The 22,497-nt window shown below is 40.3% G+C and overlaps 1 protein-coding gene across 2 annotated transcripts in view; it reads left to right on the top strand.

Annotated features, from left to right (window-relative positions):
* The first annotated feature begins 18,186 nt into the window (after positions 1 to 18,186).
* The window catches only part of OSBPL10 (oxysterol binding protein like 10), an 84,940-nt gene continuing 80,629 nt past the window's right edge, over positions 18,187 to 22,497 (top strand). Inside the window, exon 1 of one of the 2 annotated variants that reach the window (XM_032235627.1) lies at positions 18,187 to 18,729. In XM_032235627.1, the coding sequence (XP_032091518.1) occupies positions 18,365 to 18,729 (365 nt within the window). In that variant the 5' untranslated portion in view covers positions 18,187 to 18,364. The remainder of the gene's footprint in view (positions 18,730 to 22,497) is intronic. The other variant, XM_032235626.1, reaches the window with a different exon arrangement.

The following is a 22,497-nucleotide window of genomic DNA, read 5'->3' as shown; positions in this document are numbered from 1 at the left end:
CTTTATAGGGTCTATAGGGTAGAAGCCTGCCAAATGAAGAGCTCCCATGAAGTAGGGGCTGCACAGGAAATATATGCTTCCTAGTTCCCATGATAGCAATATTTTGGGACTATGAGTGCACCTCTTTTATCTGACCTGGTAGGACACATAGATGTCCTTAGGGAAAGATAGTCTTGCATATAATATGGCCTTATGTCTTCATCTGTCCATACCTACACACACACCCACGTGCCCTTCTCCCTGCACATGCAAGTGACCCCACCTGATCCCCACCCACATGCACATGCAACCAACCCACACACCTTTTTGGGCCCAGCAGACCTTCCTGTAGCCTCCTGAAACCTGCCCCCATGCATGCACGTGCCCCTCACCCCACCGCATGTGCGTGTGGCTCCTGCATGCATGGCCTGAAAATCAGCTGGCCAGCGGGAGGCCCGTGTGCATGTGCGGTGGAGCTGAGCTGGGTGACGGCTCGCATGCCTGCAGACAGGGCTCCGCATGTCACTGTGGCACATGTGCTATAGGTTCACCATTATGGATATAGGGTTTCAAAGAGGATAATCAGCCTTGAAGTGTACCTGGAACAAACTGGAAGCCAGCATAGCAGTGCAGAATTCTGTGGAGGTTTTATTTTATAGCTTATATATACATATTTTCTTTTTTTTTTGAATTTTGAAATATGCTTTAAGATTTAGATATGAGTATACAAAAAATCTAAATGACTTTAAAATGAATCCAGTTAACTTTTTTCATGTGTTTCTGTCTCACTTTTCTATAGTGACAGAATAAAAGATAATTTGCATAGGATTTATTTAAATGTATATCTTGTTAGTTACCATTACATCAATAATGTATTTGTGTTTTATAGGAAAGAGTAGCTAAGAAACTTCTACCTCACATTCGCCATCAACCATCAATATAAGACTTCCAATAAACATTTGAATGGACTATGTTAAAACAAAGAAGTTGGAAACCAAGGCTGAGAAAAGAAGTAGGGTTTATTTTATATTTTCAAAAGTTGTGGAAGTTGAACCCATAGACACGGGAAGAAGTATAGGAATTACTGAGTCAGTGGGTATCATTTTTAAGAAAACTAGTACTGTTACTTTTAAAGAATGGGTTAAAAATTAGCATACGATTATTTTGTATTCTTTTTGTGTATAAACCTAATATTTTATTCCTTATAGAAGTTCTGTGTGGATATGTTTTATGGAACTTGGAAACTCTTTGCGTCTAAATTAGAAAAATATCAGTATCACCTTGAAATGGGTCTATATATATTTGTATTTTTATAGGCAGATATAGAAATTGAAAAAACAAATAAACAAATGAATGTTTTATTTAACTACTTAAAAATAAAACATTTTAAACATTTTTTCTTTCCATTTTTAAAAAAATAATTTTATTTGGAGATTCATTTATATTCCAAAAGGGATGGGGAAAGAAAGGGCAGATATTCCTTGCCATTTTTTACTTCAAGGATAGATTCCTAAAACATTCCCCAGGAATTTTAAAAAAACATTATTCAGTCTTTAGGGTATCTTTTGTAATTTATGCAAAAATTGTGTGACAGATAAGGATCTCCTTGGCAGAAGTAATGTTTGGAGGAAGGTTTCTCATGTGGATATATACATGTGCAAACATCTCAGGGGAATACAATTTTCTGCCCTACATTGAGGTATGGTGCTTTAGCCATTCTATCAGCATTTTCTTACGTCAATTATTATTATTTTGATTAAACACAAACATTTTTATTGCTCATTAAACAAACACCCTTTTATAACTTGTGTTTGATTTTAACTTTCCCAGCCAATAAAGGACATTCAGAGTGGGAATTTTGGGAATGAAATCCAATACATTTGGATTGCCTCATTTGGGGCAATACATTGCATCACACACACAAAAGTAATGGAAAAAGCTCCCATCTTTTCTATCTTTATTTAACAAATTCTTGGATCATTGTTTTAATTAGCAACATAAGCAAGAATACAGTTATGCTCAGGAAATTACACCCTAGGGAAATATCTTGGTACACTGCATCATATGAATATGCTTGCCAACTCATCAATTCCCAGTAGATTTTTATTTAACTTGTCCTCACTGAACTTAAAAGAATTATATTTGAGGAATACAAAAATAGCATCTAAGAAATTTCAAACGGCTATTTATGTACTTTATTGCAGCATTCCACCTAGAGCACGGGTGTCAAACTCGCCACATCACATTGATGTCATGTGACATGTCACAGTATTTTTTGCCCTCATGGAGGGCATGACCTGCACGTGATGCATCTGGCCTGCAGACCATCAGTTTTACACCCCTGACTTCGAGCCGTTCTTTACTTTTATATTTTTATTCTTTCATAAAAAAAGACTATTTGCATCAGTTAGTATTTTGGACAATTTCCAGAACCTGAATACTAGCAGAGCTCTTTAACAGGAGTTTTTAAACATAAAAACGGGTCACAAAAGCTGAGTAATCTATTTAGTATGTTCCTAAATCACAAACTAGTGTATCTGGTTTTAACAAATAAAGGGCAAGAACTGCATTGTGCTATAACCCTGATATTTCTGAGATTTTCTTACACCACTCCCTCCCCAAGGAGACTGGATCCATTAGAGTGGTCCATCTCAGAGACTGATGGACCCAAATGGGTTCTAGAATGAACTGGGGATGTCTTGAAGGTTTTGCTGCATAGTCTTGCTAAAGCCTTAGTAATGGCCTAGAATCAAAATGCCAATGAAGCTCTGGACAGAATTGCACCTATGCGACCTCTCACAAACCTTCACTTTTGTGGTTCACGGAGAAACTGAAGGTTCTGAAATGGGTTAAGAGATGCCTAAAATGCTACTGGAGGAAAACGGAAAATGACTCTGGACAAACATTCTTAGAATCACTATTAAGGCTTCGCTTGTGGTGGTAAAAATAGTGAAACATTATTTCTCTGCTCTTATTGCATCTTCAGAGTGCCACCCATTGACCCTGTTCCAGGTCACCCAATCCCTCCTAGGCTGAGGTGAGGAGGGGGGGGTAGAGCTGGGATGAATATCTTCAGGCTGTGTGGAAGAATTTGTTGCATATCTGTCTGTTAAAATTGCTTGGATTTGTTCCCAGTTAGAGCCTTTGCAATGAGATGCCTAGGGAGATGGCTTGCCCAGTAATTTGGGAACAGTCTGAACTTGTCAACTAGATCCTTGTCCTTCCTGGCTGGCGAAAACCTCTAGTATGGTAACCACACGTGTTTCATGCAGTGATAAATTCATCACTGCAAAGGGAGGGGGAGCTTTTAAGGAAGCCTGGTTTGTCCTCCCCTTAAAAAACTTATCATTCAACCCCAGTTGCCTGGATAACTTTTGTTCAGTCTCTTATCTTCCCTTTTTGGAGAAAGCTGTGGAATAGATAGTTTGGAATAGCATTTGGCAGCCTAAGGGATTGTGGATGAAATGGATTTCCTGGATCTGTTTCAGTCAGGATTCAGGTCAAGCGATGAGATAGAGTGAAATTTGATCACACTCATGAATGATCTCTGGCGAGAGCCTGATACAGTAGTGCAGCTCTTTGCTCTCCTTGACCTTAGTAACATTTCATGCCATTGACCATAATATCCTTTTGGGCTGATTACTTGAGTTGGGCTGGGTTTTGTGCAAATTTAGCTCCTTTTTCCAAGATTGGAAAATTGGTGTTGATACGGAGTGAGAGATCCCCGATACCTCACTTGCTGTGTTCTATAGGGCTCTGTATTCTCTCCTCTCCGATTTAACATCTACATGAAGCCATTGGGTGAGATCAACCATCACTATGGGTCACCATGGGTATTACCAATTTGCTGTTGTTATTCAGCTCTACATCTCTACACTTGATAACCTGAGTGATGCTATCTCTGTCCTCACAATGCCTGGAAGCTGTAGGGTTGTGGATGGCTATTTCACAGCTTAAATAGAGATATTTTCCAGGGCTATCAAGAAATGTCAGGAACTGGACTCATTCAATGAATCAGTCATTTTTCTTCAGAATTTTCTAGGGGGGCGGAGCTGCAGCCGGTGCAGCTAGAGCATGTTTGCAGTAGCGCCTCCCAGTTTTATTTTATTTTATCAATTTTTAGTACACCCATTGGATCCTTTTTTATTTAATTAACCTTTTTTGGTGGAGATAACAGCGTAGAACATAATTGAGGAGCTCTTTGTTGGCAAGAGATCTGTAAGTAAAACTACCCCCCCCCCCATCCCCAACAATCTGGAGAGATTAGAACGGGACCGGCAAAAAGATGTGGCAAAACAGCATTTACTAGAGTTTCCCGATCGGGGGGGGGGGGACACAAACTGAAAGTCAGCTCTTCTCACAAACAACTAGTCCAATAACTTCCTATATGGAGGCCAAGCTAAAGACAAAAAAGGCGACCAACAACCAGATAATTCAGAGTATGGAGAGTTTACCTTGGGAAAATTCAACTGAGTTTATGGCAAAGCAATGCCTTCTCACAGCGTAAACGGTGGTTTTAATATTTGAACAATTAATTGCCATCCAACATGATGTAGAGACATTGAAAAAAGCTGTTTAGCTGTTTTTCTTCAAGTACAATATCAGGCCCCAGGTACCCCCATCAAAGATCTTGCAGAAGATTTGGTTAACTCCCATATGCAGGATAAGGAAAAGGAAAAAGAGCCAAGAGCCAGGGAAACAGTTAATGAGTCAGATAAAAAGTGGCAGTCCTCTCAGAAAAACAGTCCCTCCCCAGACAAGGCAATGAGAGGAAAAGGTATCAATAAAGAAGAAATCAGGAAAGCATCCCTCCTTCAATTACAACAATCACATCGCTCACTACAAACCCAACGGATAGCTTTTAGAATCCAGTTGAACGGACTTAATTATGGACGTTGGAATTCCAGAAGTGCAATATTAAATTCCCTAAGCCAGCTTCTTCACTGTCACAGGGGCGTGATTGATCTCCATGCTGTGGAGTGGTTATCTGAGGCCCCAAATTGGAAGCGGATTCTCCTGTCTTTCAAACAGCCCACCATACCACAGATGTTATTCAAGATGAAGGCATATTTAGCCTCCTTCCAAATCTTTCCCATCAGAGTCTTTGGTGAGGAAAGGGTTACTCCATTAATAGCTAACATGTGAGCTCCCAAAGTGGCTGCCTCCTCCTCATTTTCAACCTTGGAAAAAAGAGAGAAGGCCAGTGGGAGTCAATCAGCCCTGCCCGGAGAAGAGATACTTAACAGCACAGAAGCTGGTCTCATTAACGCTTTTGGAGCTCTCCCAAGGAAAGAACAAGACAATATATTATACAAGTTAGAATAGTTAAAGAAATCCGTATTGGTCACAATGGACACAGCAGAGCCGCTTATAGATCTGGTTTCCCCAATGAGCGAGCCTCTCACTTCTCTCCCAGAGAACAAGGGATTGCATGAATACAAGATCATGGAAAATAGAAGCCAAATCCCAAAGTGGGCATTAGATGTCCCAGTAGAGATGGAGATGTTTTCATCCCTGTGTGAATATCCCATGACACCTTCAGCATCTTCAGCACCAAACCAAGAAACTGAGAGGCGACTCACGTCAGAGCCACCATCTCAAAGAATGAAAGACGACCTAATAAGGCTTTGTCCTACACCCAGAGAAGAGGCATCAGAATGGCAAGCCCTGTTAGCTGGTGCTAAAACCTCTTACCTGAACAAGTTCCTCGAGTCTACACATGACCTAGATGGGTCCTCCCTATTTTTAAAGAAGGCCAATTCGGTGTGCGATGACACCTCAATCCATGGTAAGAACAAGACAACTTCTCTTTGTATAAATCAAGTTTCCCGATGAGCTCCAAAAGTTGACCCACTTTCCCTTATAACCTGGAATATAGCAGATTGGTCTGTTCCATCAAAAGACCAACTCTTTTTTGGCTATATATCACAATTTGACATCCTCTTCTTGCAGGAAACCTGGGCCTCCACAGAGATTCAGTTAGATAGCTATTGGGTTAACTCAATCCCGGTTGTCCCAAGCAATGTGGAGGGAAAGAGCTAAAGGAGGTATTGTGACATTAGTTAATACATCCTTAAAATTTAAATGTGTACCACTGCCACCTTTCCAGCCATGGGTTGTAACTACATTACTCTTATTTAAACAGGTGGAGAGTTTGCATTTTAATATCTATATTCCTCCACTTAATAGGAATAATGTGATTAACAAGATTTGGGACAGCATAGAAGATTTTATTCTTGGCTGTTCAGCTAAATTCCCCAAAACTGCTATAATTGGGGGGTGGACTTAAACGCTAGAATGGGACCAAATGATCAAGCATTATTTAATCATTTTAAGATTCATTATGATGAAAATGTAACAGGAGAATCTTTGCATTCCAGACAATTTAAAGACCCTAAAGCTAATCGGGCAGGTTTGTGTGTAAGACAAATGACTGTACATTTGGATCTTTGTATCCTTAACGGGTCCCCATGGGGTGACTTTCCAGCAGAATATACATATTGGGAAGCAGGAAGAAAATCCACAGTTGATTACTGGATAATATCATGAGCCGAGGTGGCGCAGTGGTTAAATGCAGCACTGCAGGCTACTTCAGCTGACTGCTAGTTCTGCAGCTTGGCGGTTCAAATCTCACCGGCTCAGGGTTGACTCAGGCTTCCATTCTTCCGAGGTGGGTAAAATGAGGACCCGGATTGTTGTTGGGGGCAATATGCTGACTCTGTAAACCGCTTAAGAGAGGGCTGAAAGCCCTATGAAGCGGTATATAAATCTAACTGCTATTGCTATCATATGACCTCCTGAAGTTCTTACAAAAGATGGAGGTAGACTTGCGACTGGAAAGCGATCATAATACAATACTCCTTACTCTCACATTGCACCAGAAATCTCTAAGGGCAGGCATAGCCTACCTACCCAGGTTAGAGACTCAAAATACCCAGGTAAAAATTAAATGGAACAAGAAAAACACTAAGGAAGTTACCAAATGGATGTTAGCCCCTGAAACCATAGAGCTACGTACATCTCTACTAAGAAGTAAGTGTGGAGGATCTTACCTAGAGGGGTTTGAATCCTTAATTTTAAATTTGAATTCGGTTCTCAGTAACAGATCACTAGCTCACTCCAAAAGGCCGGTTTCAAAGAACAAAAAATGGTTCGATAGAGATTGCATGCAACTAAAAAGGATATATAATATGGAATACAAGAAAAGTAAAAGTGCGCCCTTTGAGGATCACACTTACTACTTAAAGCAGATGAAAGCACAATATAAGAACCTTCTAAAAGAAAAGAAAAGTGCGGTTCTGAAGGAGTCTTGGCATAGACTAATTACGGCAGTTAGGACAAAAAATACATCCCTTTTTTGGTACATCACCAGGGGATTGGAAAAACCTCCACTACCCCCAACAAATCACATCCCGATTCATGCCTGGGAAGAGTATTTTAGGGAGCTTTATACCGATCCTGACTATGTAACCAAGGAGAGCCAAGTTAGTTTGGACCAAACTCCTTACTGGCCCTGTTACACCAGAAGAGATATCACGGTTGATTGGAGCCCTAAAGGCTAATAAGGCACCCGGGACTGATAATGTCCTGCCAGAAATAATAAAAAAGAATGCCAGTTGGTGGGCTCCACTTTTAGCATCATTGTTTACATTTGTAGATAAAACAGGCCATATGCCTAGAGATTGGGGAGTAGCAATTATTATACCAATTTATAAAAAAAGTAATAGAAATGATCCAGGCAACTATAGACCCATTAGTCTTCTAAGCGTTATTAGTAAACTGTATGCCAAACACCTAAATTATAAACTTCAAGATTGGCTAATTTCAGGGGGATAATGAAAGACGAACAAGCTGGTTTAGAGAAGGAAGATCTATGGTGGATCATATCTTGGTACTCCACCATTTAGTACAAAAATACACATATAAAAAAAACACCTCTCTTTTTGTGGCCTTCCTTGATTTTAAGCAGGCCTTTGATTCAATATCCAGGATCACTCTATGGGAGAAATTAAATTGTAGGACTGAAGAGAGCAATTAGGGCAACACTCGGCTATTGCAGGCAAAACAAGCTGGTCCTTAATTTTGATAAATCAAAAATTTTAGTTTTTGCTAAAAGACCAAGCCAATACTCCTGGAAAATAGAAGGACATAGTTTGGAACAGGTTAGAACATTTAGATACCTTGGGGTGGTTTTCCACTCGCAAGGGACATGTAACCTGGATTACACATTGCAAGTAGACAATAGGTCCTCAAATGCAATTAAACATTTATTTTATACAGGTGGAAGTCAGTTAGTACCTGCTGCCTTAAAACATTTTGAGGCCAAAACATTGGTACAAATTCTATATGGGGCACAAACAGGAATCCTTGCAAAGAGAGACTTGCTAGAAACCATACAAATCAGATTCTTGCGAGCCATGTTAGCTGTACCCAGTGGAACTCCAAATGCCCAATTAAGAATTGAGACAGGCATGCCTCAAAATCAGGTAAGAACCTGGAAGATGATGATCATTCATTGGCTTAAAATGCATTTCTTCCCAGAGGGACTGTCCCCACTAGTGTTGACTGACAATTTCCCCTCCCCCTGGAAACAGGCAATTGATCACAAACTGGGCTCTTAAGGGCTCCCACCGGTATTCTTAAGGTCCCTAGGCTTTGATTAAGCAAAGCAAGTAGTAATTAATAGAATGAAGGACATGGAGTTCCAAGAAGAACTAAATAGGTTGCTTCTACACAGTAGGGACAGAATCAAACAGGGTGTGTTGGAATTGGCAAGATATCTAAATGACCTGATCTTCCCAAAACAAATAATAGCTTTCTTCAGAGCCAGATTTAATATTCTTCCTTCAGCACTCCTCCAGAGCAGGTATTAGACAACACCAATAGCGGAACGGGTTTGTACAGTGATATGCAGTGAGGTTTATGGCTGGTGAGGTAAGCGGGCAAAAGCCGCCCTATGTCGGACACAGCGGCAGGGCATTTGCACGCCCCAGCGCCGTGTCCGCCATAGAGCGGGATGGTGGACACAATGGGAGGGCTTTAAAGCCCTGGTGCTGTATCCGCCATAGAGCAGGACGGCGGACACGGTGGCAGGGCTTTAACGTCCTGCGCCTTGTCAACCATAGAGCGGGATGGCGGACATGGCGGCAGGGCTTTAAAGCCCCAGCACCGTGTCCGCCATAGAGGAAAAACTTCCTTAGACCAACGGAAGACTTTAAAAGCAGAGAGCACTTATGGAAAGCTTCAAAGAATCAATTCTGGATGGAACCAAAGCCGCCCTGCCGCCCTGCCGCCCTGGCGCTAGAGGCAAAAGCCGCCCTGCTGCTTATTCCAAAAGCCCTGCCGGCCGCTATGTTCCACATAAAAAATAAAGTGCCAGCCCACGCGCCAGCAGAGGCGGGTAAAACACACACACACACACACACGTTACTTACAATAATACAATTACTTACAAATTACATACATTTTGAATTCCTCCCCCCTCCCTCTGACTCACATACCTTTTCCAGCTGTGTCACAGAGGATGTCAACTCCGCTCTTGTCTGCCATGATGAAAATGTAAAAAGAAAAAGGCAAGAGCTGCTGAAGTCAGGCTGGATTAGCTGCTGCCAGAGTCTCCAGTGGATGACTCTGCTTAACTGTTTAAAAAAAGCCTCTAAAAAAAGTGCCCTCTACAGGAGGAGGCGAGAGAACCACATGCCTCATCTACATAAGGAATTTTTCGGCTTTTAACCCTTGCTTAACTCTGCTCAAGTGATCATAAAGATAGACTAAATGAGGCACATGGTTCTCTCGCCTCCTCCTGTAGAGGGCACTTTTTTAGAGGGTTTTTTAAACAGTTAAGCACTAAGCAGAGTCATCCACTGTGACTCTGGCAGCAACTACCTCAGCCTTTTTCCTTTTAATTTTTTTTTCTTTTCATGATGACAGTGGTGAGGCCCTGCCTCCCCTGACTGCACGTCACAGGTTTGTATATGTGGTAAAGGAGAAGTTGAAGATATCTCACATGTTCTATTACACTGTGAGCTATACAGAGTTTGTAGGTCTGCACATATTTTCCCCTTATTAGAGAGATTGCCAGGGAGGGCAGACATTTTTTATCTAGGCTTTCTCCTCCAGGACACTAACCTGGTTAGTGGCAAAGTTTTGTGCTGCTGCAATGTCCGTAAGAAAAAAATAGGCTACAGAAGTATAGTTGTCATCTTGTACCAATTATCTGGACATATCTCTAACAATCTTTGGACCATTGTATTTACTCCTATACTTAACAGCGTTGCACCCAGGTAAACCGGGGAGTGACCCAAACAATCTGAGAACGTGTATGTTATTTTCAATTTTTAATGTCAATACCTTTTAATTATATCTTAATGTCAGTATTTTTTAACATAGTGTAAAAACTAATGTGTATTGCTGGTCTTTGACTGTAATAAAGATTTACTTGCTTACTTCAGAATTTTGTAATTAAAATGGGATTACTTTTTGTACTTGGTCTTGATCCTTTCAGTAGATATGCCTGTTGAAGAATTCTCATCTGTAAATCAGTTCTGTGCTCCTGACATCTTTCTTCAGTGTTTGGAGATTTCTTTCATTTAACTGTAAATCTCTGAAATAGATTGATGTGGACTATGAAATATAAGATTAAAAATAGTTCAAATAAATGTCAAACTCCTAATAGTTACTGAAGCTTCTTAGAAACAAAACAAGAGTATAGACGGAACAGAAATCTGTATTGTAAATAGCAGGATTAAAGTCTTTATCACTAGTTAAGAGTCTTTGGTAGTTAAGGTTGATTTTCCAACTTTATAAACTCTTATATCCAAACACATTCCCCTTTCTTCCCACATCTTTCACTAACAGGTAAATAGTATTGTGTTTTTCACCCCCCATCTAGTTGCTTGATGAAATAGAGATCTATGCTTGATATAATTAAATAATATGGCTGTGAAGTGCTTAAAAGACTTAATAGCATTATAGATTCAAGATTTTTCTGCTGCTTCTGAGGTTGTTACAGACAATGGTATTGCAATTTCATTTCCCACTAGTAGAAGAATACTTGAGAGGGGAAAGAGAGTGTTATGGTGGGTTGTATGACATAGATTAAGTAAGTGGTCAATAAGGTTTATCATCTCATTAATAAATGCCAATCATGTTTCTTTCAGTCACTTTCTCAGCTTCCTTAATAGAGCTCCAAATCTTAATTTTGATTTCTTTTCTGCTAACAGAATATTACCTTTTTCCTTTGATCCTCTTAATATAGCTGGGAGTTTAACTTAGCTAACTAATCTGATACATGCTCCTGAGTAAAATCTTATTTATAAATTCTGTACAATTGGGACCTTATAACTAAGGTGACCAGACATCCCGCTTCTGGCGGGACAGTCACAATTTTTAATAATTTGTCCCGTGTCCTGCGGCGTGTTCAAAAAGTCCCGATTTTCCAAAAGAAAGAAAATCAATTTTAAAAAGGACGCCGTTAAAAAAAAAGTTTTTATTTCTCTGAAGTGTTGTTCCCAATGTGGCCTTTAGAGGGCAGTGGTTTCCCTCTCTCTGCTTGGCTCGCTCGCAGCGCCCGACGAGGGGCGAGGCTCCGTCCCCTCTTGCCCGTGTGTGCGCTGACGCGCAACATTTTTCTGCAGGGAGAGCGATGGCTTTCCGCCAGCGGCAGCACGGCAAGGAGGAGGCTCGGTCCCGGGCCAAGCGGCTCAGCCGTTGGAAGCTTTTTTTTTTGCCCACTTCTCTGGGGCGCCGCTCTCCCTGCAGCCATTTCTCCCTCTTTCTCCTTTTTGTCCTTTCTCCTCCTTCCCCCCAAAAAGAGAACGAGAGGGAGAAAGAGGAGGTGGGGGTGGGATAGTGGGATCCTTGCTGCTTTCTGAGCTTGGTGCAGCAAGGATTCCCTATCTCCCACCTCCTCTTTTTCCCTCTTTCTCCTTTTTGTCCTTTCTACTCCTTCCCTCCAAAAAGAGAACAATAGGGAGAAAGAGGAGGTGGGGGGATAGTGGGATCCTTGCTGCTTTATTTTTTGGATTAATTGGTGGAAATGTGCTCTCATTCATGATCCATTCCTATGATTTCGTGTATGTCCTGGAATAAATGTACAATAGTTTCTTTTTCCATCATATTTTTCTTACAAAAAGATGAAAAGGACTGTTGATGGAGCTACCTGGCATTTGGAAGGCAGGATTGCTCAGGTAGTCCTCGACTTATGCCTGGTAACTGAGTGACTGTTCAAAGTTATAACAGACCCCTCCCTCCCTCCCAAAAGGTACTTACGACCTGGTTCGAAGTTCTGATGCCTCATGTCTCCCCTGCAGTCACTCCATAACTGACCCACATTTATAGCCATTTGCAGCATCTTGTGGACATATGACTGTGACTTACATTTTTAAAAATTCTATGCACAATACTTTGAAATGTATTGTGCATAGAATTTTTAAAAATAGTTTTACTTCAATTTATTCTGTGTGGAATAGTTTGAAATGTTTTATTTCAATTTATTCTGTGTGGATTCTTTTTTTAAATTGTTTTAGACTATTTAAAAAAAGATTCTATCCAAAATAAATTGAAATAAACCATTTTTAAAAATTCTATTCACAATACATTTCAAACTATTGTGCATAGAATTTTTAAAAATGGCTTATTTCAATTTATTTTGGATAGAATCTTTTTTTAAATAGTCAGGAGTCAATGACACTGAATTTGCACTTTTAATAATCAGGAAGCACATACTGAGTTTCTTTGAAAGAAAATCCAATAATTTAAAAATCCAATAATTTGTTTCCTAGTATAATTTGATTGCTTATTAGTAACTATGACTATCACTAAGTGTTGTATGATTCTTGATGAATGTATTCTATTTTATTTTTCTTTATGTACACTGAGAGCATATTCACCAAAGACAAATTCCATGTGTGTCCAATCACACTTGGCTAATAAACTATTCTATTCTACTCTACTCTACTCTATTCATTTCTATTTCAATTCTAATAAGGAGTTTAGCTTCTGTCTCTTGAAAATGTAAGGCATAAGCATAAGGCATTATAATGCAAGCTAGCCTTAGCTTTCAAATAGTTCATTTAGTGACCAAAGTTGCAATGGCATTGAAAAAAGTGACTGATGACCATTTTTCACACTTAGTGACCGTTGCAGCATCCTCATGGTCACATGATCAAAATTTTGATGTTTAGCAACAGATTCGTATTTATGATGGTTTCAGTCTCCTGGGGTCATGTAATCGCCTTTTGTGATCTTTTGACAAAGTCAAATGGGGAAACCAGATTCACTTATGTTACTAACATCAGCTGCAGTTATTCACTTAAGAACTGTGGCAAGAAAGATGGTATACTGACCAAAGTTACAATGGCATTGAAAAAAGTGACTGATGACCATTTTTCACACTTAGCGACCGTTGCGACCATTTTTCACACTTAGCGACTGTTGCAGCATCCTCATGGTCACGTGATCAAAATTTTGATGTTTGGCATTCATATTTGTGATAATTTCAGTGTCCTGGGGTCATGTAATCGCCTTTTGTGACCTTTTGACAAAATATAAAATTTTTAATCAAGCCCCCCCCCCCCCCCCCCCCCCGGTCAATGGTGTCTCTCCTTACCAATCTGAAAATTTGGTCACCTTACTTATGACCCAATGAATGAATGAACAAATAAACAATTAACATTTAATGCATTTGTCTTATATGTTTGGTTTTGAAAATAGGAATCAGTAAAGCTCTAAATGCTATGCTTTTTGTGCTTGCCTGTTTCATACAGCAGCTTATTTCATACAGCAGCCTATTCTGCTGCCTTTGCTTACTAAGCAACATACAAGCATTGACAGCAAGCCACAATCTTGACATAACTGCATCCTGCTAGTAATGGATGCGGAGGTATTGTCCCAATAGGGACAAAGCTTAATGCCTCAGAAAATCCAATAATTGAAAGCAGCAAGCCAAAAGGACAGGTCAGTATAGGTGTTCCAAAAAAAGCAATTGGAAAAATAAATGGTTTCTTATAGTCAATTTCTTAAAACCTCTACCTGAGTAATATAGGTTATGTATTTGTTCCACATAGTTTACAGTAGACTATATCTTCACTTGCTCCTAACTACAGCAAAAACATGTCCTGGCAATTTTCTCCAATATCCCCATTATATTACTTTCATCTTATCTCCTCTTATGAATGAGTCAGGCATAAGTTGTCCTTAGCTTTAATAGATGCAATATAAAATTATATTGCGTTAATGCTGGAAATGAAGCCTAGTTACTAGTAATGGTTGAGAAGTGGTTGAAGAAGCAGTTATTGGCCTTCTAGTACTTGTGCCGCCTTCTTCAATCCTCTGCCAGCCTCATCTACAACTGTTTTGCTATCATTTCCTAATGAGTTGGACAAACACTGTTATGTCAATTGTCTGTCAAAACTGCAGAAGACTGGTCAGGTATGATCCTAATGCAAGCCTAACTATGAAATGACTAATATCTCTTCCCTAAAATTATCTCTTGAACAGACAATAGAAGAATCATGAACTGGATGGTTGTTATCTATATACATAAAGAAAATGAAAGAAAATGCAATCCTAACAAGTATTTTTTTAAAAAACATTTAGTTTTGATTATGAGAGAATGTGTGGTAGGGGCCAATAGATGATCAATGAGGTCCTGCAACTCCATGCTTGTTGCCAGGTCATAATTGGTGGTTGCTTTTCCAAATTGCTGGTTATGTACAGAAGTAGTATGAGAGCAAAGATGGAAAACATAACCAATCATTTTGCCCATAACAGACTGTGTATCAGTGGTGGGTTTCAAATTTTTTTACCACCTATTCTGTGGGTGTGGCCTATTTTGTGGGTGTAGGTTGGTGGTCATGTGACTGGCTGAGAGTGGCTTGGCGGTCATGTGAGGATCAAGTCAGCGAGGGGCGACGCAAGAGCCAAGCCAGGAAAAGAAGTAAGTGGGCTGTCTGCAATATATATAGGGCTCTCAGAGGGGGGTGGGGCGATCGGCTAGCCAGTAAATCAGTGAGCGGCGGATGGGTAGGCAGGTGGGGCGAGCATGATGCGGACGGGCGGGGTGAGAGAGTGAGCAAGCAGTGACCGGCGGGCGGGGCGAGAGAGCGAGCGGCAACTGGGTGGGTGGTGGGAGCGAGTGGGGGCAGGCCAGGGGAGGGACCATATTGGTACAGGAGCCTCCGATTCCACCAGTATGGAAACAGACGCCCAATTTCCATTACCGGTACGGGCATACTGGTGCAGACTGGTAGGAACTCACGACGGCTGTGTCCATAATCATATTCAGCACTGAGCCAAAACAGAGGCAATCTAGACAGGATAGTCACTGGCACTACAAGCAGTATTATATTTGCCAATCCAAGGATGGAAAGAGACTTTTTGCTAGACAAATTAGAGGTTGCTGTGTGGTTCTTTCCTAATCTCTTCTATCTCTGTCTCAAAAGAGATGCAAAGGAAATATTTCAACAACTTATTGCGATAAAATCCTTAAGGAATTGCCTCTGAAACTTGGTAGTATTAATTGTATCAATAAACTCAAAATATTCCATAATTGTTGCAAGTTTAATCTCTTCTATTAAAAATGGAAGCAATTTGAATCTGCACTGTATTAATATTCTTCCTTGATTGCCTCTAGACTTTTTTTAAAAAATAAAATGAACCTCAGATCAAATCAAATTGACTTAATCTTTGAACTGCAAAGTGGCATCATGTTTTCTTTGAATTTCAGATTTTTGATCAAACTAAAATTAGGGCTGATTTGCACAGACCTACTAATAATCCTTATTTGATCCAATGGGCTCAAGCTTCTTTCATTCCTTCAATTAATTTATTTATAAATTAATCCATTAAGTGCAATATAGCATTAAGAAAAATGTATCACAAGCAGAAATACTAATGTTTTGAATCAACCTGTCAGCAACATCATTACAGCAGTGGAATCATATCCAACCATGCTAATAATATAAAGATATTTATTTTTTTACATTTGCTTATCAAATGTGTGTAAACTGCCTTCTATTGCTGTCACACCATACTTAAAAAGACAGCACAGAACAATAAAAAGAAAGGATCCTAACGAATATATAAAGTCCTGTAAGACGCTTGCCAAGGCCTGTGGTAAAACCATATTTTAAAATACCTTTTGCATGAAACCAGGAAGGAGCCAAGGATCTCTGAGGGGATATTATTCCAGAGGATAGCTACTATGATACAAAAGGCTCACTTTCTAGATCCCATTATATGACATTGTTTTAAGAGCATACCAACTCTGCTCAATTGCATGGAATGTACAGACATTATGGAGACAGACAATCTCTCAGGGCTATGTTATGTCAAATATCATTTTATCTTTATTTATTTTCAGACCTGCCACTTTTCCATATTCCTCTATCTTTTCTATCAATTTAAGTGCTGTTTCTAATAGGTCCTCTAGAATGAAAACCAGATCATCTGTGAATGCTTGCAGTTTATATTCTTCCTTTTTAATTTTCATTCCTTTTATATCTTTTTCTTCTCTAATATTTCTATTTAAGACTTCTAATGTTAATACAAACAACAGAGGTGACAGTGTACTTCCCCTTACTCTTCAAGTAAGAGCCGCAAGTCTAGGGGAACAACACAGTAGAGATGATTGGTCGAGTAACAACAGATCCCACCTCTGCCCTTTTCCACTACCTATGTATCTTTAGGTTTTAATGTTTGATTTTAATTATTTATGTTTTAATTGTATATATTTATACAAACTTTATGACTGTGAGCCATCCAGAATTACCCAATAAATTTTATAAGTAAATTAATAAAACCTCCCAAATTCACATCAATCTCAAATGGAGAAGTGCATTCAACCCTAAAATTGAAAATCTCTGGAATTGGGTGGCTCAAATATTGATAGCCAATCCATCTTACAAGTGTTGAATGTGAGGTTTTTTTCTCCTTATTAAACCCTCACAGTCTCCAGACCCTGGGACAAGATCTTGATAGCATCACTTGGTCAGCCTAGTTCAAATACACAGGTGGGAATCATCAGCATGCTTTGAGTTGATCGATGACTTTACCCAGAAATGTCAAACTTTGGAATACTTCATACAGGATAGCCTTGAACTGAGGCGAGGCTGACGTCGCGATGGTACAACTTTTGCACAATATTCTAATTTTTCGAGTTTCACCTGTATTCATACAATAAGCTTGATTATTTTAAAACTTGGACTTTATGGATGGAATGGTGTTTTTAGGAGTCTAACTCAGTTTAGTGTTCATGTTATGGTTTAGAGTTTTATGTGAAGTTAGAAAATTGGTTCAGTAAATTTCAACAATTACAAAATTTCAGATATGAAAAAACTTTGGTTAAAAACCTGAAGGGGAAAATTAGCCTTTGATAGAAATGTATTCCTATCCAATTCTTACTAGTGTGCTTTTTATTTATTTTTAAAATCAAGATAGGATTAAAGTTTTAGCCTGAAATGCAACAATGGCTGCCTCCATAGTATCATAAAGTTTATCATTTCAACAGCAAACCATGATGCAATTTACAAATCAGAAGTTCAGATGGACCCAGATTGGAAAAGTCTGCTCTACTTAATAAGTAGAACAGCTTTTCTTGGGACTTAATCTTGAAAAATTATGAATTATATCATGTGGCATAAATAATCAAAAGGTTACTTTTTATTCCATCTGCTAAGGAACATGCTTTAAAAATCTGCATATACAAGTTGTATTTACTACCATTGATAACTCCTCTCCCATGAGGGGGCAGAAGGTGGGATACACTGGTGAGACAGAGTCTCTTCCAGGGCCTCTTCTGCCAAATGCCATTCAAGGGCAGTCTAAGTCGCATTAAGCGGAGTTGCCTTTTCAGCATGGTTTATAGCCTTCGGCTTAAGACAAATTATAAAATAAACCAGACTGACGTTCACCGCGGTGGCTGGTTCACACGCCTTCAACTCCGGAACTCTGATGCAAAAGTTATTCCGGCTGAACGGTCCTTGGGCTGGTCTTCCAAAAAGCGTACGCGTCGGAGCAGAGGCGCTGGCAGTAGAAGCGAGGCGCAAATGTTTCTAGTCTCCTCCCAAATTTCGTAGCACCGCTCGCGGTCGGCCTTCCTGGCGGGCCTCAAGTACAGATTCACAACTAGAGCTGGAGCAAGAGGGCGGCCTCGAGGGAGAATCGCGGGCGGGGCGGATTTCTCCACGCCACTGGACACAAAGCGCCGGCGCCGCCTCCGCTTTGTGGGCGCAAAAAGCCCTTGACTGGGTGGCGCCCGCGGGAATCGCCCAGTCCTTCCTCTCCCTTTTTCTTAGCGAATGACTCGGATATTTCCGAACCTGCCGGCAGTAGCTACAATCTACAGCGAGGGCCGGGGCTGCCTCAAAGCCTTCCCGCGAACTCCATGGAGAAGGCAATTACAGCGGTGCAAAGCGCCGGGGACAACGTGTCAGCGGCTGCGGCCAACAGCAGCGGCGGAGGCAGTAACAGTAGCAGCCGGACTAGCAGTCGCCCCACGTCGGCGGGTTCCTCGCCTTCCACTTCTACCAGTCGGGGTCTCTCGGGCCGGCAAGCAGGAGCGGTGGCTGCAGCGCTGGCCGCGAGGCCGGATGGAGGAAGCAGCAGCAGCCCCAGTTCAGCTGCGGCCAGTCCTGGAGGAGTCTGCGGCGCCGGCGCCCCGGGGGGACTGGCGGCTGGTAGGAGAACGGAGGCAGTTCTGGAGGGGACCTTGAGCAAATACACCAACCTCATCCAAGGTTGGCAAAGCAGGTACTAAGGAGAGAAGGTAGTTTACACGGTGGTGAAAAGAACCCTCGGTCTTCACTGTTAAGGGAAAGAATATAGATTAACTCCCCATTCCCCGTTCTGCCTCTGCTTTCTCGAACCCAGCGGACTTGCTAAAATGTGGCGCCGACGATCATTTATATCTCTTTCTTCCACGCTTTCAAATACCTTTTTATAGATGCTCATCCTAAAGGCTATGGGATCCATCATATAATCTCTCTCACGTTTCCTTTTCTGCTTCACATTTGCCTTCGTATGACTCAAAGTATCTTTTCTCTCTCTCTGAAGTTTCTTCTTCAGCTGATGCTGTGGAAACTAGCAGCACCTCAGATTTCTGATTGCTTTTAAGGTGTCAAAGTTGGTACTTCCAAAGAAGTTTTACTAAAAACTCTTTCTCCTGCCTATTGTATATTTTTTTCACTGCTTCATGGTGTGTTTCTGAAGCCTGCTGTTTGATGTCTTCTGGTTGTTAAGTTGGCTGCGTCCATTTAACTGCTGGAGACCTGCTTTCTGATATTGCCTGGTACAGGCTTAACTTTAATTTTTAATGTGGTATTAAAGCTTTTAAAAATCCAAAAAGCTAGTGGCTGCCATTTGTGAATTTTCCTGCAATGGACACTGTATGCCAAAAATGAATAAATTGGTAGGGTAAATAGCTGACTGCTTAGGAGTATATACTGAAGGCTTAAAGGATAGAGTATAGTTTTTCCTATTTTAAAAAAATAGACAAAAATGAGGAATCTGCAGTTGGGCAACAGCACCATGAAGATAAATCAAAATAGTGAAATACTTTAGTAATGTGTTTGGAAGGAAATTTGGAGGAAAAAAAGTTTGAAGTACCAACCATTACCATTTAAATGATTATTCAGTCATTGAATAATCAATAATTCAATCATTTGGTGATTTTGGTATTTTGGTTAATTAAAAACTGCTCATCAGTGAGGAGATACCGTGACCCGACAAAAGGGCGAACGACAAAACCGCGCCTGACTAAACCACTAAACCGCTAAAACCGCGATGTCATCAACGCACCGACAACAGCGTGGCGACAACAGCGCAGAGACAGAAGGGCGATTTCAGTCGACAGAGGGGTGATTTAAGTTAAGGTAATGGTTAGGTTTAGGATTAGGTTTAGGGTTAGGGTTAGGGTTAGCGTTAGGTTTAGCGTTAGATTTAGCGTTACGCTTAGGGTTAGGGTTAGCGTTACATTTAGGGTTTGGTTTAGGGTTAGGTTTAGGGTTAGGTTTAGTTTTACACCGCGCTTCTGTCGTCGCGCTGTTGTCGTCGCGATTCAGTGCTCATTCGTTGGAGCGCTTTAGAACATGCGGTTTTGTCACCGCGGTTTAGTTGGGCGCGGTTTTGTCGTTTGGCTTTTGTCGGTGAACCAGGAGATACATCTACATAGTTGCTCAATAAGTTAACTGGGGCAAAGATAGTATGGATATTCTACTTGGCTAATACATACAAACTAGGCAAAATGAATTCTGACTTTAAAAAAAAAAGATCCTGGAATATAAAACTGACAAGTTGACAGATTGCAAAAATGGGAGAGTGTTTGTATAACCATTGGTAAAAAAATATTGTTTTATTCCCATTTTAGCCATATCTGCTTGAATAATGCTTTGACAGAAAACGTATTCTAGTGTTTTCAATAAATATTGTTTCATCTAGACCAAGGGTGTTAAACTCAATTTCATTGAGGGCCGCATCAGGATTGTGTTTGACCTGAGGGGGAGAGATGGGTGTGAGCAACATTGGCCTCTTCAGCTGGACATCACTTGTGTTGGGGGCGCCTGTGGTGGCCCTAGCACTCTGCCAGCAAAAACAGGCTCCCAAACTCCATTCTTGGCTGTGATGGCTTCCTGCAATCCACTGCCAGAAAAAACGGAGCTCAGGAGGTCTGCCCCCAGGCTTTGTGAGCTCCATTTTCGGCTGTGATGGCCTCCTGAAATCCTCTACCAGCAAAAACAGAGCTCAGGAAGTCTGGCTGAAGCCCTCGTGAGCTCCGTTTTCAGCTGTGACAGCCTCCTGCAATACTGTGAGTGAAAATAGGAGGTCTGCCTGCAGCCCTTGTGAGCTCCGTTTTGAGCTGTAATGACCTCTTGCAATCCTCTGCCAGTGAAAATGGAGCTCAGGAGGGCTGTGCATGGCCCTCATGAGCTCCATTTTCAATAGCAGAAGCACTGCTGGCCAATCCTTTGTTGTTTCCAGGGTGATCCCATGGGCCAGATCTAAGCACTCCGGGCTTTGAGTTTGACACCCTTGATCTAGACTTTAAGTCAGTACTGAAAATCACAGAAGTACTAATCGTTTACTATTCTAATTTAATAATCTACATTTAATTTTATAATTTTTGAATAATAATTGCTTTAACATGATGAAATATTGCCATTTTGGCAGATCATAAGATTTGAAAGATTTGGTGATGTTGGATTGACAATATGTGTATTTTTTATTCCAAATAATACCTTTATGAATGATGTTACAAACTCCACCAATTTCTTGGAAGGTGAAATAGAAGGAACTGAAGTAAAAATCCTGTGATTTGTGTATTGAGAAACAAAACTTAATTGATATCTAAAGTCTTGCTTTTTGAAAATATTTACTAAATAAAGTAAAACTTTGTATAAATACAAAGTTGAATAGTATTGATTTCTTTCAAGTGGAATAGCATCAGCAAAATCATTCTGATTGTGGAAGAATTATGCCTGGGTGCAATAATTATCTATTACATTTTCATATTACAAATTGCTGGTAGATAATTTTTTTAACTTGTTATAGCTGAAGTTTTGTTTTTCTGATAATACAATGGAGAAAAGATACATATTTTATTAACTGATCAAATAGTAAATTGACGGAGACATATAGTACATCAGTATACCCTTTAATGAACTTGGTGCATAAATAAATTGGGTGGAGATAGATTTTAGGAAGAGGATCGAAGACCAGACCCCATTGTCTTCCTGACCTAATAAAATTTGTTATCAGTTCTGTTGCATCATGTCACAGCTAGTGGGAGGATCAAGGCCCTTTGTTCTTAAAACTTAATTAGGAACAGGAACATCAGATTCTCTTCCTTACATCATTGGTATTAGTTTCTTAGTAAGGATTTTGAGATTTTATAATTGGTTTCATCTTAATGCTGTTAAATAAAAGTGTTTCACAGAATCTCCGCTCTGATTTTAAATGGATTTGGCCTAAAATATCTAGGAAGAATTATTCCAAAGCAAGACCCATGTTCTCCATTTCCCTGCTTCCCAATTGTTCTGCCGGAAGGAAACAAATGGGTTCCTTTTTTGTAGCAGACCGTTTACTAAGCAATCGGCAAACACTGTTAAAAGTTCAGGAAACTGTCAGATACAGAATGATGACTTAGATTATTCCTTGTGTAAAAGTCTGTAGTGATATGTATGTCTAAATAGTGGATTGTTTTTCTTTCTGCTTACAAACAAAATGTACATGCCTGTTAGGGAGCAGCATGTAGGAAAGAAACAGCAGGTATTTTAAAAATTTCTTTAAATAGGAGGTAATTAACTAAAAGTAGTCCTCGACCTAAAGTTTGTTTACTGACTGAAGTTACAAGGGCACTGAAAAAAGTGACTTACGAACATTTTTCATACAACTGATTTCATGGTCACGAAATCAGAATTCTCATATTTGCAACTGGCTCATATTTATGACAGTTGCAGGTGACTCAGTTGCATATAATCCCCTTTTGCGACCTTCTGGCAAGCAAAGTCAATGGGGAAGCAA

Source organism: Thamnophis elegans, chromosome Z, assembly GCF_009769535.1.
Source record: "Thamnophis elegans isolate rThaEle1 chromosome Z, rThaEle1.pri, whole genome shotgun sequence".
Lineage (NCBI taxonomy): Eukaryota > Metazoa > Chordata > Lepidosauria > Squamata > Colubridae > Thamnophis > Thamnophis elegans.
This window is presented reverse-complemented; position numbering and strand designations above follow the sequence as displayed.